Source organism: Oxyura jamaicensis, chromosome 1 (genome assembly GCF_011077185.1).
Source record: "Oxyura jamaicensis isolate SHBP4307 breed ruddy duck chromosome 1, BPBGC_Ojam_1.0, whole genome shotgun sequence".
Classification (NCBI taxonomy): domain Eukaryota; kingdom Metazoa; phylum Chordata; class Aves; order Anseriformes; family Anatidae; genus Oxyura; species Oxyura jamaicensis.
In genome coordinates, this window is record NC_048893.1 from 78,077,906 (window position 1) to 78,092,777 (window position 14,872).

At 39.8% G+C, this 14,872-nt stretch overlaps 1 protein-coding gene across 1 annotated transcript; it reads right to left on the minus strand.

Annotated features, from left to right (window-relative positions):
* On the minus strand, positions 1-3,778 carry FGF23 (fibroblast growth factor 23). The gene is made up of 3 exons (XM_035312509.1): positions 3,386-3,778; positions 1,097-1,200; positions 1-608 (listed from the first exon to the last, which is right to left on the minus strand). Exons 1-3 carry the CDS (start codon positions 3,606-3,608, stop codon positions 171-173), a joined length of 765 nt encoding a protein of 254 aa, XP_035168400.1. The 5' UTR covers positions 3,609-3,778; the 3' UTR covers positions 1-170.
* Between the last annotated feature and the right edge of the window lie 11,094 nt (positions 3,779-14,872).

Here is a 14,872-nt window from a genome sequence, read left to right on the forward strand (position 1 = left end):
TTTCTTTTTTTTCAGTAAACTGTAAGGACAAAATTTGAAATAAATGATTTTTCCCAGTATCTTTCAGTTTTCTAATAGCCATCCTAAGAGTTAGAAATTGACTGTGCTAGGCACCTCCTTTTGTCTATTATATTCACTCACACATGTCATCAATTTGCAGGTGGCCCTGCTTATCTTGTAATATAAAAGCGAGGACTTGCGTACCTCCTGGCATCCATCATGGCGTGTGGGTCATCTGGGTTGACCACATCATTCTGATTGATTCTCATGGGTTCCCTGGGCATGTGGGAAAAGTCTGTTTGTAGCTGCAGGTGAGATCCTAATGCGGAGGCTTTTCTCTGTGGGACCAGGATCTGGTGAGGATCCATTGGATCAATATCTGCACTCCTAGTGTTTCTGTGGGGCTCAGGTGTGTTGAACCGAAACAAAGGAATTTCATTTCTCCTGGACAAAAACTGGGAATACGGTGGTGGATTCATACCAGGGAAGAAAGCTTGTTTAACTCTGCCTAAGCTAACCAGAAAGTTGTGCTTGGGAGATTGGTACACATCATATCCATTTTCCAGTGTCCTGTGGTTGAAAACACAGTCCTCTTGACTGAAGTAATGCTTTAAAAAAAAAAAAAAAAAAAGACAACTGTGACAACTGTGATATAAAAGGCATTTAGTAAAAGACAAGTGCCAATTAAAGATGGAAAGAGGAATGAGATCTTTCAGCAGGGTGTTTTCTTATTTGCCAGCTCTGTAACCCAGACAGCTCAGGCTCAGTTAAATGCAAATCTGTTATGGGTGCCTACATTTTCAACTTAGGTATTATTCAGATAACACTGTTTTCTTTCAGAGGGCTGCATTGTTTGAGCTACTCCCAACCTGTGGATCTACACTACAGCAAGACGGTAGGATCTCATTGGATCTCATTCTGCTCTCATTTATCCCAGCAGGAATTCAGATTATTTTTGTCAGCTCTACAATCTAACACAATCAAAAAAGAGAGGAAAGTTTAATTTAAATGACAGGTTGTCAGCTGGCCTAAGTCTTAATCCTCCTGCTGTAGTTATACAGATTTGCCCAGATGAGTCTTAGTAAAGGTGGCTCACCGATCCAAAGATGTTTCCTTTCATGTCCATGCATAGGTAGCGTCCACTCTTCACACCTGTGATTATTACACAGCCAGCACCCTCAGACTTGATCATTAAGGCACCTGTTTAAGAAAACAAAGATGTCAAATCCAGGACCCAGTTTGACACTGCACCTTTGCCTTACTGGTCCACAGAAATGGTGTTTGGAAGTGTCCTCTGAGGAGTCTGAACCCACTTACCATGTGAATTGAGACACTTGTGCACCTTGGTTCTAGCTGTGGCTTTGTCTGAGCCTTGGACAGCTCCCAGGGTGGAGATGCTACTAACTCTCTGGGTGCCCTGTTCCAATGCAGTAGTAGAATCTCAAAGACAATTTTTTTCTAACATCCTAATTGAAGTCCCAAACCCCAGTTTGGGGTTTGGCCATTGCCCTTTCTTCTGTCACTGGCCATGACAAGGAGGAGTTTGGATTCCTCATCTTTATGACTGCCCTGTAGTGACTGCTGTGTGGTTTTAGATTATCTTTAACTTCCTTTTTGCAGTGTTAAAAAGCTCACCTCCCTGAATCTTTCCCAAATGTTTGTGCTCAAGGTGGCTGGGCAATCTGCAAACCCACTGCTAGATCATTTCCAGTTTCTCCACATCCATCTTGAACTGGGGTTACTATAGTACTCCAGGTGCAGTTTCCCTCATGCCAATTAAAGAGGGAAAACTAACTTCCCTTGATCCACTGATCACAGCAGATGGTTTGTCATTCTCTCAAACTGAGTGTGCTGTATTTGATTTGGTGCCCTATGTAACCCTTAAGTCCTACCCAGGAGAGCTGTATACACCCAGCCTCCGCCCAGTCTGTGCAGCACTTTGGACTTCTTATTTACCTGGTGTCTGAGTGGCACTGTGGTGACCTGACAGAGATTGTCACCTTCCCTTTCACGACCCCTCTATCTGTCTGATTTCCACCTTCCCTATTCTACCATTCCAGATATAGGTGTTTTTTTTTCAAGGCAGATGTTGGAAAAACATGATATTTTGCTGGCTGTTATTGTCGACAATCTCTCCCTGGTTCTTGATCAGCATACTTAAAAGTGAGTTTTATAAAACCTATAAATATGCAGGAAGAATATCAGCAAGACAGCACAGGCATTCCTACAAGTGTTTCATCAGTAATTCCTTAAAAGAAAAAATAGTGAAACTTGATCCTTTTTTCTCCTTAATAAATTACAACTTTTCAAAATATTTCAAAATATCTTTTTTTTTTTTTTTTTTTTTTTCCCTTATATACTTCTACACAAATATCACAAGATATGTTTACATTTTTCATTTTGTGGGTGAAGAACATGCTATGTGGGAATGACATAAATGACTTGATGGTGCATAGCTACTTGTGATTTGAGTGATGCTAGAAGAGAATTTTGGAATCCTATGAAATAACCCAGTGTCTTAAAAATAAAATAAAATAAAATAAAATGTAACAAACAAATAAACAACAAGAACAACATTTTTTTTTTTTTTTTTTTTTTAACTAGTTAAGGTGTTTGGGCAGGCATTCAGTAAAGGATACCTGAATTTTCCATGAAAATAAATTACAATATAAGATTTTAGTTACAAAAGGGGATGTTTACTTCTCATGAACTCCAAAGGCATAGCACTTCATTTATGATAGTCTGGCCTTCTGCAGTTTCCCCCCATTTAATCAAATATTTCATGCTTATTTACCAACGTTCTATGCACAGTTGAGTTTTTGCCACGCACCTTCTTTAGACATAAGAATTTGAAGGTTGCCTTACAAACCAATTTTAAATAAAGAGAGCTACTGTTATATTTGAAAGGACATAACCTAGTTTTAGTATTTAGCAGCTCTCTACCCCAGAATAAAGATTCTATGGACATAATCAGTTCCCCAACCGGTACTGTGATGACTTTCTTCAGTACAATGCTGTCACTGCATTGTGAAGTAGCTTTTTGGGACATCTCACCAAATTCTAATAGGAACTTCCACAAGAAACTGTGGGTAAAACCATGCAGTGAAGGATAATTCAGGTAGTTTTTGCCTGAAGAGGATTACAACAACCATAGAAAGGTAGTCCTCTGAGGCAATGAAAGAAATTTCCCACCTGCTTCTTTGAAGCAATTTTATTCATTAAACAAAAGGAGCATTATAATTGTGCATGTTTTCCATCCCATAGCTATCTATACTCCTCTGTCGCAATGCCTAACAAGAGGATGGAATTTTCTACAGGTAGTGAGAAAACAAAAGTCTTGTCCTCCCTCCCCATGAAGACTGAAGGTCCATAGTAAGCTACTTACTGTATATGGTTTGATGAGGAACACCATCAATGTAGCCATCAGCATTGATTTGGAGATGGAAGCTGTTCCTCTCTGAAGATGTATACAGGTGCATCAGGCGATCTCCATTCCCCCAGCTGGGATTCAGCAGTGGAGAGGAGTTGGGAAAGGCGACTGTAGCCTTCAGGCTACAGAGTACAAGCAGTATGTGCTCCAGGCAGCTGTAGGGACTAGTCTGTGGCATGGCTCTCTGCTCGTAGTGGCTGGTTGGTATCTGAAACTTGATACTCCTCTGTGCTTCTTGCTTTCCCTTGTTTGCATGTGTCTGCAGTGAGAATTCTCGGATAGCTTACCTTCTTCTTTGCAGAGGCTTATAAAGGGCAGCAAAATGACATCACACAGGAAAAACTTCTCCACATCCTTGATTTTTGTCAAAGCAACATTTTAAGTGTCCCAAAACCTCAAGGGAAGGAAAGCACGTAGGTTCTCTGGGTAAGGTGCGGGGGGGAAGGGGGGGGGGCGCGGGCCCCCCCCGGGGGGCGGCAAATGTAAGGTTTCTAAAGACAGCTCACAAAAGCTAATCATATGTTCAAATGTTATCTACAACCCTGTGACATCTGAGAGCTTCCCACGCCCCTACTGCTAAATCCAGGAAGAGCACTCCACTGTACTTTCTGTGAAGAGAAGGGAATGACCCTTTAAACTTGAGTTATCTTTTTTTTTTTTTTTTTTTTTTTTTTTTCTCAGAGATATTTATTTTAGATTCCCACCTCCCTCTCAGTTTCCAAACGACATTCTGATTTGGTGAAAATACCAAATGCTACTAAAAATTTCCACAGCTGTATCAAAAGCTGACATTAGGTTGGTCTGGGCCTGACTCCCTCTTCATTGTAGTGTTTAGATTTCTTTGTAAAGTGAATATAGAACTGAAAAGAGTACTAAATAATAAATTGGTCACTTTTTCAAAGGAAACCCGAGGATTTTAAGTGTAGCAGTCTTAAGTTCATCACTTCCAAGCATAGATATCAGTGAGTTAGTCTTTAGTTAGGCACAGTGTGCAAGATTTTTAGTTCCATGAAGAAGTTCCGTGAAGAAGTTCCTGTGGAGCAGTGCCATCATCACAGAATATGGTTATAGCTTGACACATCTGTAAAGGTTGATGTGATACATATTTTTTTTTAAATCAGCAAAATACTTCTGCCAAATACTTCTGTCACACCTGTGTAAATCTAGAGGCTTGCGTCATTGTATATACACCTGTGTAAATGACAGCATTTTTTAGCCAAAGTGTATAAGGGTCATATCTTAAGCTGAGTAGATTGGCAAAACTGTCTTCACTGAGAGGCAATTTAGGCTACAAATCTTTCACTGATTATAACATCTGAAATGCTTTGCCATCTTAATTGATCTTAATTGAAAAAAATAGCTTAGAAGGAAAGAAGGTATTTTTTTTTCTTTTTTTTTTCATTTTTTTTATTTTTTAAGTGATGCATCTATTTAGTGTTGAAATTATCTACTGAAGCTTTTCAGTCCAGCATTCAAAGAAAAGTGTTTTTTGTTTGTTCGTTTGCCTTTTGCTCCCTTTCTTTAGACTACCATGGAAATGTGGATATGGATACTTCAGAAGTAGTTGCAAAATTTTCCACAAGAGGCACATATAGGATACTGTGTCCTCTTGGAAATTTTTGTGATTTTTTTTTTTTTAATGCACTTTTTCTGCTTTGATATTTCATATTCATCATGAAGTCTTCCTGTACTTACCATTATGCACTCATTTGATCTCTCTCTGGTGCCTGCTGAGAAACGGTTCTCAGGTGTTTAAAAAATGTATTCGAGCCCTGTGGTAGCACAAGCAGTTGTGAGAACCTGTTTCTTTTTTTTTTTTTTTTTATGTCTCAAAGAAGCGAAGGGTTCTTTCATATGCTTAAATTGTTAGGCATTTTCAAAAGCTTCTCATAGAGCCAGCAAAATCCCTGATTTGCTGAGTTTTATATTAGCTGCTGGGCTGTAGTGAATATATAAAACTCTCTGCTTTTGAGGGTGATAATGTAGATTTCGCCTTTTCATTGACATTTCTATTTTAAACCTATCAATGTACACTGTTGGTAGTTTGTTTGTGTGTGTGCCTTTCCTTTCCTTTCCTTTCTTTCTTTTTTTTTTTTTTTTTTTTTTCTTTTTTTTTAACCATACGTTTCTTTTTTATTCCTGGTTGATCCATTTATTTTTTCTTTCGGCATGCTGCTTAACTAACTTCTCCTACCCATTCACCTGTTTTCTAGATTTTTCAGCTGCATCTGTTAGAAGTACTAACCACCTTATTTCTCTTTTATCATTATGCTGTTATATCAGTAGTAACAGTATTTGTGCAACTTCTACCATATATATTGATATTGCTTTTTAGCTCTCTGTATTGTTCTGAGATGTTTGACCAATCAAGACAGCTTTTGTCAGTGCCTACAGAAGTAGCTGCAGTCTTACATATTTTTCTATTTTTAGAGGAGAGAAAAAAGTGGAACTGAATTTGAAGACCAAAAACACTTCATCAAACCTATGACTGCTGTTCTTCTTGAGCTGTTTCTTTAATCCAGCTGAATAATTCAGCTAGTATTTTGTTCTGTCATGGCAATAAGCTAGTCCCTGCTCTGAGGAGCCTACACTTTTATGCAGATGGGAAGGAAAGTGGATGCTCTGAAAACAGCATTGTGAGCACATGTGGAGCTTGGGGTGTGCTGGTGGGAAAGAACAGGGCTGGCATATGCCTTAGAACAAAACGCAGTCATTTCTACCATGAGGATGGTCACATTGTGCTTTCTACTCCTCACTTCAGGGATGCTACACAGACAGTGCCAGGTGGCACAGGCCTTTCCTTCGAAGCATCCTGCAAGTACAGTCAGGAGATGCTGACATCCCAAGGTTCCAGCCATCATGGGTGCTGGAGACCACTGAGATAAAGTGAGGAAATTCTCCTTTCAGAGCAAGATTAAAAAGAAGGGATGAAAACGGCAGGGCTTGGCTTGCAGGTGTTTGAGAAAATTGTTGATGCTCAGCACCTTACTGGGTCCCTTTCTCCTCCTTCCCGCTGCCATGCCTTCATCCCCAGCCTGCTCCTGCTGCCTCCTTCCTGCAGAGGCAGCACAGGTTTAACTGTGCTAGGTGCCTCAGCTGTAATGCTTGAATGCCTCACCAGTACAAAGTGTGCTCTAAGCGTGCTGCACATGCAGCAAACAGTGGACAGAAAACACTGGATATCTGTAAATGAACAAGATAACTTTCTGTCCTGAGAAGAGTAAATGTATGGTGGAAAGTTCTGTAATTTAAGTAAATTATACACAAGACTGTAGACAAAGGGAAGTGTGTTAGGTTCATGGGAGCATCCTAAACTCTGACTCTCCCCTAGCTTAATGATGTCACGTTTCAACCTTAGTTTTTTTGTTTGTTTGTTCGTTTTTTTTTTTTTTTTTTTTTAACCAAAATGTATGTGTTCAACTCTATAAAACCCTGATCTCAGCAGCTGTGTGTCATCCCTTCTTCAGCTGCTAGCAAAGTAACTCCTTTCCTTTATTGTTTATCACTTCAGCCAACTGCAGAGGACTTCCAGGGGAAAGGCAAGCTTTTTATTACAAATTTAAGTTACTACAAATTATTTGCTCTCAGTTACCTTTGCAGACACCTTGGAAGTGCTTTATGCACCATCAAAATTTTTCACATTAAAAAGAAGCTTTTTTAAAAAATCAACATAATCTGGTTGCCTTCCAGGACTCTCCTGTAAGTAAAGAGGCATGTTCCCTCACAGTGCAAGACTACCTTGATCATGTAGGAGTACCTGTAGCACTGTTGTTTAATAAAGCATATTGACCCTTATTTAAACAGGTGTGTGGCTTGTCCCTTTGTAGAACTCTGGCTATCTAGGGACAGAGGGATGTTCACCATCCCTGTTCACAGTCAACCTGTCCCCCTAGCTAGGAGCCACGTGGTAATGTGTGAGGCTGGGCAGGAATTGCTCCTGCAGTTTCCAGGTATCTCAGATGGCCTCAGAAAGCCTCTTGCTCTCTGCTGTTTCAAAGATTGCAAGGGAGTTTGAGTCGACAGATTTGAAACTACCTCTGCTTTTAACACTTTTATTTGCACCGTGTCACTTCAAAAAGGTGAGAGAAACTGGGGCCTCTTTTCCCTCCCTCCTCTTCCTAAAATCACTGTAATAACTGGCTCTGGGACAATCACATCTTCAGCATTGAAAGTACAAGGGTGGAGTGCCTCTCTAGTAGTTATTCTAGGAATAATGACGCACCAAGTCGACAGTATGTGCAGTGGATGCTCTGTGAGTATGTGTATGCATGAACCTTCGCCACAGACTTTACCCAGCGTTGTTAAACACATCCTGAGGGACCTTATTTGGACATCCCATTCTTGTCACACTGCCCACGACTAAAGCAAACATCCTGGCCATCTTCACCTACGTGAAACAAATGAAGTAAGCACAGCCCACTGGGTCTGGGACCACAGCGTGTACTAGCAGTTTCTGCCATGTACTTCCAAATATATTGTCTTGGCTCTTCTATTTTTTCCCTTCAACCTTTTCTCTACATAGCAGATGTTTTGGAAATCCATTTCCAGTTCCAGAAGTGCTAAGTCACGTGTGTCTGAAACTCTGGAGCAGCTTCTTTGATGCCTGTGTCCACATGATGCAGGATATATGGTCTTCATGAGGAGTGCCTGTCTATTCTTCTAGGCTCTTTTCTTTCCAGTCAGACAGAAGGCTGGCATAAGCTTTCAGCTCTTGTTCACAGTTCCCAAAGGGAGGTAGATTTTTACCAATGGCTTTAGAGATTATGGGTTTTCAAAATGTAATGCTACAAAGATGGTCAGAAGTAGAAAGCCCCAGTACTTCACTATATTCTGAGGAGGAGGTTAATGAGAGGAGGTTAATCAGACTTCCCGGTGTGTAAACATCCCAGATGGGCATTTGTGATGCTGTTTGTGCTGTTTTACTCTAACTGACTGAAATGAAGGGCCTCATTCCTTCCCCAGCTGAAATCATTGGCAGAGCTCCCAGTCAAAGCAGAACGAGTCCCTAAAAGGTTGTGTTTTCTGAACAGAGAGTGTTTCTGTCATTTTAAAGGGTCTGAATTTTCTTAGGTATTGTGGAATAGAGAGTGGTCCCAGTCTGAAATGACAGCTGCTGATACTCTCCATTTCCAAAAAGATGCGTCCAGTTCCTGTAATGGAGTCTCTCAGGCTGTGGTATCTGTTCCTTTGAGGGTGGGAAGACCCTTCCATATGCAGGGACCTGCTTCTGAACCTCAGGTCAGCACTTGGGCACAACCAACCCAGCTAATATTCCTGGTGGTAGGTAGATGAGAGGATGGACTTGGCCTAGAGTGAGAGAAATTAGAAAAGTTGGTAGGGTGAGCCCCAGAATGGGAGAATGTGGGAGGCAAGTGTTCACAGTGAGCAGTACAAGTGTGAGGGGGGTACACCAAGAAGAAAGCAGAGAGCACAAAGACAGACCTCTTTTCATATTTGGCTGCAGGACCTACTGCTCTTTGTACGAGCAAACTCTGAGGTAATCTGCTTGAAGGACACAGGTGGCCAAATTAGGTCTAGGTGTCCTTTCCCACTGTCTTGTGGTAGTAACTTTGCCTGATAATCTGTGGCTTGAAATACATATATATACATACATATAATATATATATTTACTAAAGATATGTATTTTGATTTCTCAGTGTGCACCTTGTAATTTCATATAAAGTACCATAGCAGTGAAAGTCTTTCAAGTTAATGCTGTTCTGACACACATACTTGTAGTAGCTCTTGGGTGTTTTTTCTCCTCAAAACTAGACAGCTAAGTCAATTTGAGCTCTCATATGGAGATCTCTGCATGCTTCCACTGAGTGTCCTTGGATAGTTGCTCTTACTCACTTCCTAGTCTGAATACTTATCTTCAGTTCAGACCACCGTCTATAAAACAAAATGCTCATGCCCAGCAGTAAGAAACTGTAACGTCTGTCCATCCCTCGTTTCACTTCACACTCATTTCTTCCCAGGATACATCTCCATTATTTCCTATATTCTCTACTAGTCCAACTTAACTAAATACATGCTCTTGAGTAGCTGATTACTCGAGGCAGTAATGCTCAGCCAAGAAAGCCTGAGCAGTCCAGAATTCCCAAGCAAAGCTGAAGCAGAGCTTTGTATATGTGAGACAAGACAGCAGGGTGCCGTGGGCTGTGGGATCTGCACAGGTGGCCAAAAGAGCTCACCAGTGGGTGCAGACTGGGCTGGCTGTCGCTGGCAAGGAGGTTGTGAGGAGCTGGGGTGTGAGAGGTGGCTGGAGGAGTAATAAAGTTGTCTTTGAGATACACAGTTTTTAAGCTTAATTATAATTCCCCCATCCCCACCACACCCTGTAGATAAGTACAAGAGCCTCCCTTTCATCTACAGGGCTGGGGAGCAAAAAGATACACAGCAGCCTCCAAAGGATATTGTGTATCCTTTTGGATACACAATAGTTTAAAGGCTGATGCTGAGCTCTTTGTGAAATGTTTTGCCCCCAAAGGCTGTTGGTGTTCACTTCCATTCTTCTTAGTACTGGAAACAAAATCAGTATAAATAGAAACATGCCCGTGGAGAATCCTCCTTTTCCATACTTGATACAAAAGCATTTGGGTGCTCAGGGCTAAATGGAATGTTCATTGCTTGATGCAGTTATCACATTCAGTGTTTGATTATGGATGCTGAATTGAATTCAGATCCTCATAGCCAAATGCTACTGAAATAGTGTTGTTATTAAACTGGTCAAGGATTATTATTATTATTATTTTTTTTTTTTTTCCTCCTGAATATCAGCACACATGAAGTAGATAACTCAGTTTTCTGGTTACTTGCTTTAAGGTGTGAACTTGTCTCTCTTGTAAAAACCTATTGGGTTTGTTGGCACTTAAGTTGGAGTCCAATGTTGTAAAATGCAGTTTGCTAGCATGGCAAGCTTTTTGTTGTATTTGAAGAGGATTTGGATTCTCAGCTGCAATAGAAGTTTACACTTGAGAAATGCATACTCTTGCACGAGGGGCTAGGAAGGATGGAGATTGCAGCCTTATAAGCATATGCAAAAAGTTTAAAAGAGATTTTTTTTTTTTTTAATGATAATTTCTTATTTTGTTTCCAAACCTGTTCTGGGGAGGAAAAAGATCAGTACACTATTCACAAGCCTTAAGGTTTCAGCTTTACAGCAATTATATTTGATCTAGACATAGCTGAAGATAGTGTCTAGGCAGCCCAGACTCACCACCACTTTATCTCTACAGATTTGCACCTGAGTTTTAGTGATTATGAAGGTTCTGATTTATTTTTTTTTTTCCTAAAGAACAGCTACCATTTTAAAAATGGACCTATCTAGCATCAGTTTGGTTTCAGATGTCAAGAAGCAAACAAGATCTTCTCAAAATTTAGAAGAAAAACTGATATTACAAAAGATTTTGACAAACAAATTTGAAACTCAACTATAAAGCATTTCTGAGTAGTGTTTGCAAACCAAACCAAGTAGCATTAGGTACTGAAAAGAGGAGGAATCAAAACTAAATAAACCAGGAACAGAACACACAATAATTTTTAATTTGGTCTGGAAAATAAAAGTAAATTATTGGATCCCAATGATCTCCATGGATAGTGCTTTATTTTTTAATTTTTATTATTATTTTTTTCAAATGGTCTTCTCTAACAATCCTTTGTAATTGACAATTTCTGTACAAAAACTGCACATTAAAATCCATTAAGTTTCAGTCTATTATGGTAAAATATACTACACAAGTTGCAAAAAATGGAAATTTCACTTGGAGAGAAATTCAAAATTCTTCCCATAAGAGTGATGCAGCACTGGAGCAGATGTCCAGAGAGGCTGTAGCCCACAACCCTGGAGATATTCAAAAGCTGACTGGGCAAGGTCCTAAGTGACCTGATTCAGCTTGGCAACTTACCCTACTGTGACCTTGGGCTGGACTAGAAAGCTCCAGTGTCCCCTTCCCACCTAAGTCTTTTTGTGATTCTATGACATTGAGTATGGTAATGTAAGCCATGACATTTCCTGACAGCTTCAAATAATAGATTTCCCTTGTTAGAAAGAAGATGAGAATGGACAATAAATTGTGTTCTTGTTCTAAACTTACTTCAGTCTCTTTGGTTCAGATGTTTCATTCAATTGATTCTGCATCCTGGAAGAAGAGATGGAAAGGCTTAGGTCAAAGAAATTACTGGAAAATGCAAAGAGGGAGGGGGAAGACCCTGAAACTGTCAAAAGACAAAATATGCAGACAACCTCATAGTCAGCCAAGGGCCCTTCTGCTGTGTGACAGTGATGACAAGGCATGTGACTGATTTGGTTAGAATTGCTTCAACACAGTTCCATGTGTTGTTCTTTACCTCTGAGACATATTTTAGTGGGATCTCTTTGAAACTAAATGCTGGTTTAAGAAACATTTTTTTTTGGTATAAGTTTTAAGAATTTTTTCTCAATCTGAAAACCTGAGCAATAATTGATGAAAGTCATGACTGAGCAAATCATTGCTCTTGTACCCAGTATTTCTAATGCAGGGAAAATAGAAAGGCTTCACAAGCTACTGCAAGACTAACATACAGTTCTGGACTCCTTTAAAGCAATATGAAGATCCTACTTCATGAATAGCAGGGAAATATGTATAATAGTGACTTCATCTTTCCACTGGGAAAGCGCACATCTGTAGCACATAGGCAAGGACTGATTAGGTTGGATGGAAATCTGTCAAAGATGTGCCTTCAATGCTGTCCTAATTTAGGTTTTAAATCACAGAGTGACTCTACAGGTAGATTTACACCTCTCTGCAATCTCAATATTTCTTCATGTCGCCTTCTCATCATGCTGCTGGTGAGGAGGAACTTGGTGCCCTGGATGCAGAGGTTCATCAGCTGCTGGGACACTGATCCTGTACCTGCCCCCTGCTGATCTTTAGCCATTTTCACAGCTGGCATGGTCTGGTGTCATGCCAGGGCTGGTTGGGAAATGCATTCTGTTTCAAAGAATAAAAGCAAGCTGTTTTTTATCATCTTTATTGAATTTTTGGCCTCTCACCAAACTGCTCAGTTTTCCAAAAACAAAGAATTGCTGGCTGATATGTTTTTTAAACTTAGAAATGTAACATGTATTTTTTAATTATTTATTGTATTTTTTAATATTCTTTTGCTGTTGTTGTTATCTATTCCTTTGCCCCAGTGAACCTTTTTACATGTCAGAGGCTGAGTAGCCCACTTGCCTAGCCCAAACATGACTGTGTGTCTCACACAGTAGTCCCTTCAAGACCCTTTGCTCCATGGTTTATTCACCTCTCTGACTCCACTTCTGAGGAAATTGATGAAAATGAACTTAAAGGATGGAAACTTAAAAAAGGATGGAAATTAACTCAAGTTAACACTTTGATGTCAGCTGATGACCAGCTCAACAAAAAATTGAAGTTGCGCAGAATACAAATATACATAAGAAATTTCAAACAAAAGAAATTTCACAATAACCCAGGGGGCTTTTAGATCTGCATGTTGACTGTTATAGGGTTGTGAAAAGTAATTTCTATTCAATATTACCCTTGTCTTCTTTTGAAATCTGTAAGTTTTTCATTAAAATCTGCAACACATGTCCCATACATGTCATTTTCTTTGCAAAGTGTTGTTTTTTGGTAAGTTGACATGGAAAGGCTGCAGCTTCTCTCTCTGAATTCTCTGATTCTGAAATTTGCCCTATAGTACAGTTTGTCTTTTACTGGCACATCCAGTATTGTTGACCGGCCTATCTAGGTAGTGTGTCTCATCTAGAGAAGTATATTCATTCTTCTTGTTTGCTTGCTTCTAGGTCCTCAGGAATACTAAAGATCCAGATATGCAGTCTCAACAATAAAATCAGTTCATGCATTCATCCCCTAATGTACTGTGCTGCATAGAAGCTAAAGATAGGCTGACAGATTGTTTTGTTTTGGGAAAAAAATCTTTGTTTTACTTTAAGTTTCCTAACATTGCTGTTCATTTAGCACCAGGATTTAGCACTTTTACATAGGGTTAGCTACATGGTTATATTAAACTGCAGAAGTACTTAACATTTCACAGTAAGGGTCTCTGGATCAAGCCAGGCAAGATCATGAGGTCAGAGTCAAATAATCTGCTTTTGCTACTTGTTATTCCCATCAGCTCAGCCTGAGATCTGAAGGCCTGGCTGCATGGAAGCATTGCCAAGAGCCAAGGTAGGGTAAGGATTTATCAAGTGCCATGCTTGTATTTTGACACTGGGGTAAATGTAAGCTAACTTGTTCCTCACTGGATAACTGAGATACTTAAAGTGCTTTTGAAAAAGGTCATGATCTCACTGAATGACACCTATGCTAGTTATCATAACTACCTTCTACTTGTTTTAGCAGCAGATCTCTTGTCCATTGAATAAACTGGAGGATTTTTATTGGCCTGGTGAGCTCTGGATCAGGTCACGGATGGAGTAACCTCAGAAAAAAACCAGGCTCTGATCACCTGGAATGACTCAGAAAGTATGACTCCTAAGGAAAATTTAAGAGAAAGTTAGGTGCTTTTATCCAGGCAGCCCTGCAAAAATATAACTTTGCAGACAACTTTGCTGTTTTATACATTATCCCTAATGATTTCTCATCTGACGTAAGTTGATCTCGTTGTATTGTCCTTGGAGGAGCTATTCTAGTGCTATGAGTTCTGGCCCATGAAATCACAAGTACACAGTAAAATTCAGGACTGTAAACAGTTGAGTTAGGGGACAGAAATTTAGTCCCAATCAAGGCATTTTAGTCCACACCTTGTAACAAAAAACCAATTATATGCATGCATGCAATAAAGGATTGAATAATATGTTCTTCTCATGATCCAAGGGCACGGCTTGTTCAGCTCATCTGGACTTATTCGTCCCTTGGATTTTGGCCAAACTCTTTTCAGCAGACTATGGCTTCCAAAACAAACATGCTTTTGGGTTGAGCTGGATGCAGAAGTTGGCTGCAGAGAAAAAAAGAACTCTCTGCTTGTGGCTACATACTTAGTTGTTTGTTTTTAGGATTGTTTTTTTCAGTGACAGCTATTTCATCAGCCAGCATTGCTCACTGCAATTAAATGTACATCCAGTTTACATTATGTGTAATAAACCTAGAGATTCCCACACTGCTTGTCTTATCCTCAGTCTGTTCCTCAGTTACCCAACAACTAGAAGAGATTCTTGTTTCTTCCTTCAGTCTTGCATTCTGGCAAGGAAACCAAATATCCTCTTTGCTTCTGCTGAGTCATTTGTGACTCCAAACCTGAGGCACAAGAGTTTGCCATTGGGTCATTTTCCCAAAGAACAAAGTCCTCCTTAGTTAAATACCTGGGACATAATTCTGTCTTCTTTGATTAAACTGATGCGGAACATTCAGCAAATGACACAAGTAAAACTAGGGGTGGGGTGGGTAGAGAAAAAAAGAAAAAAAGAAAAAAAAAAAGGAA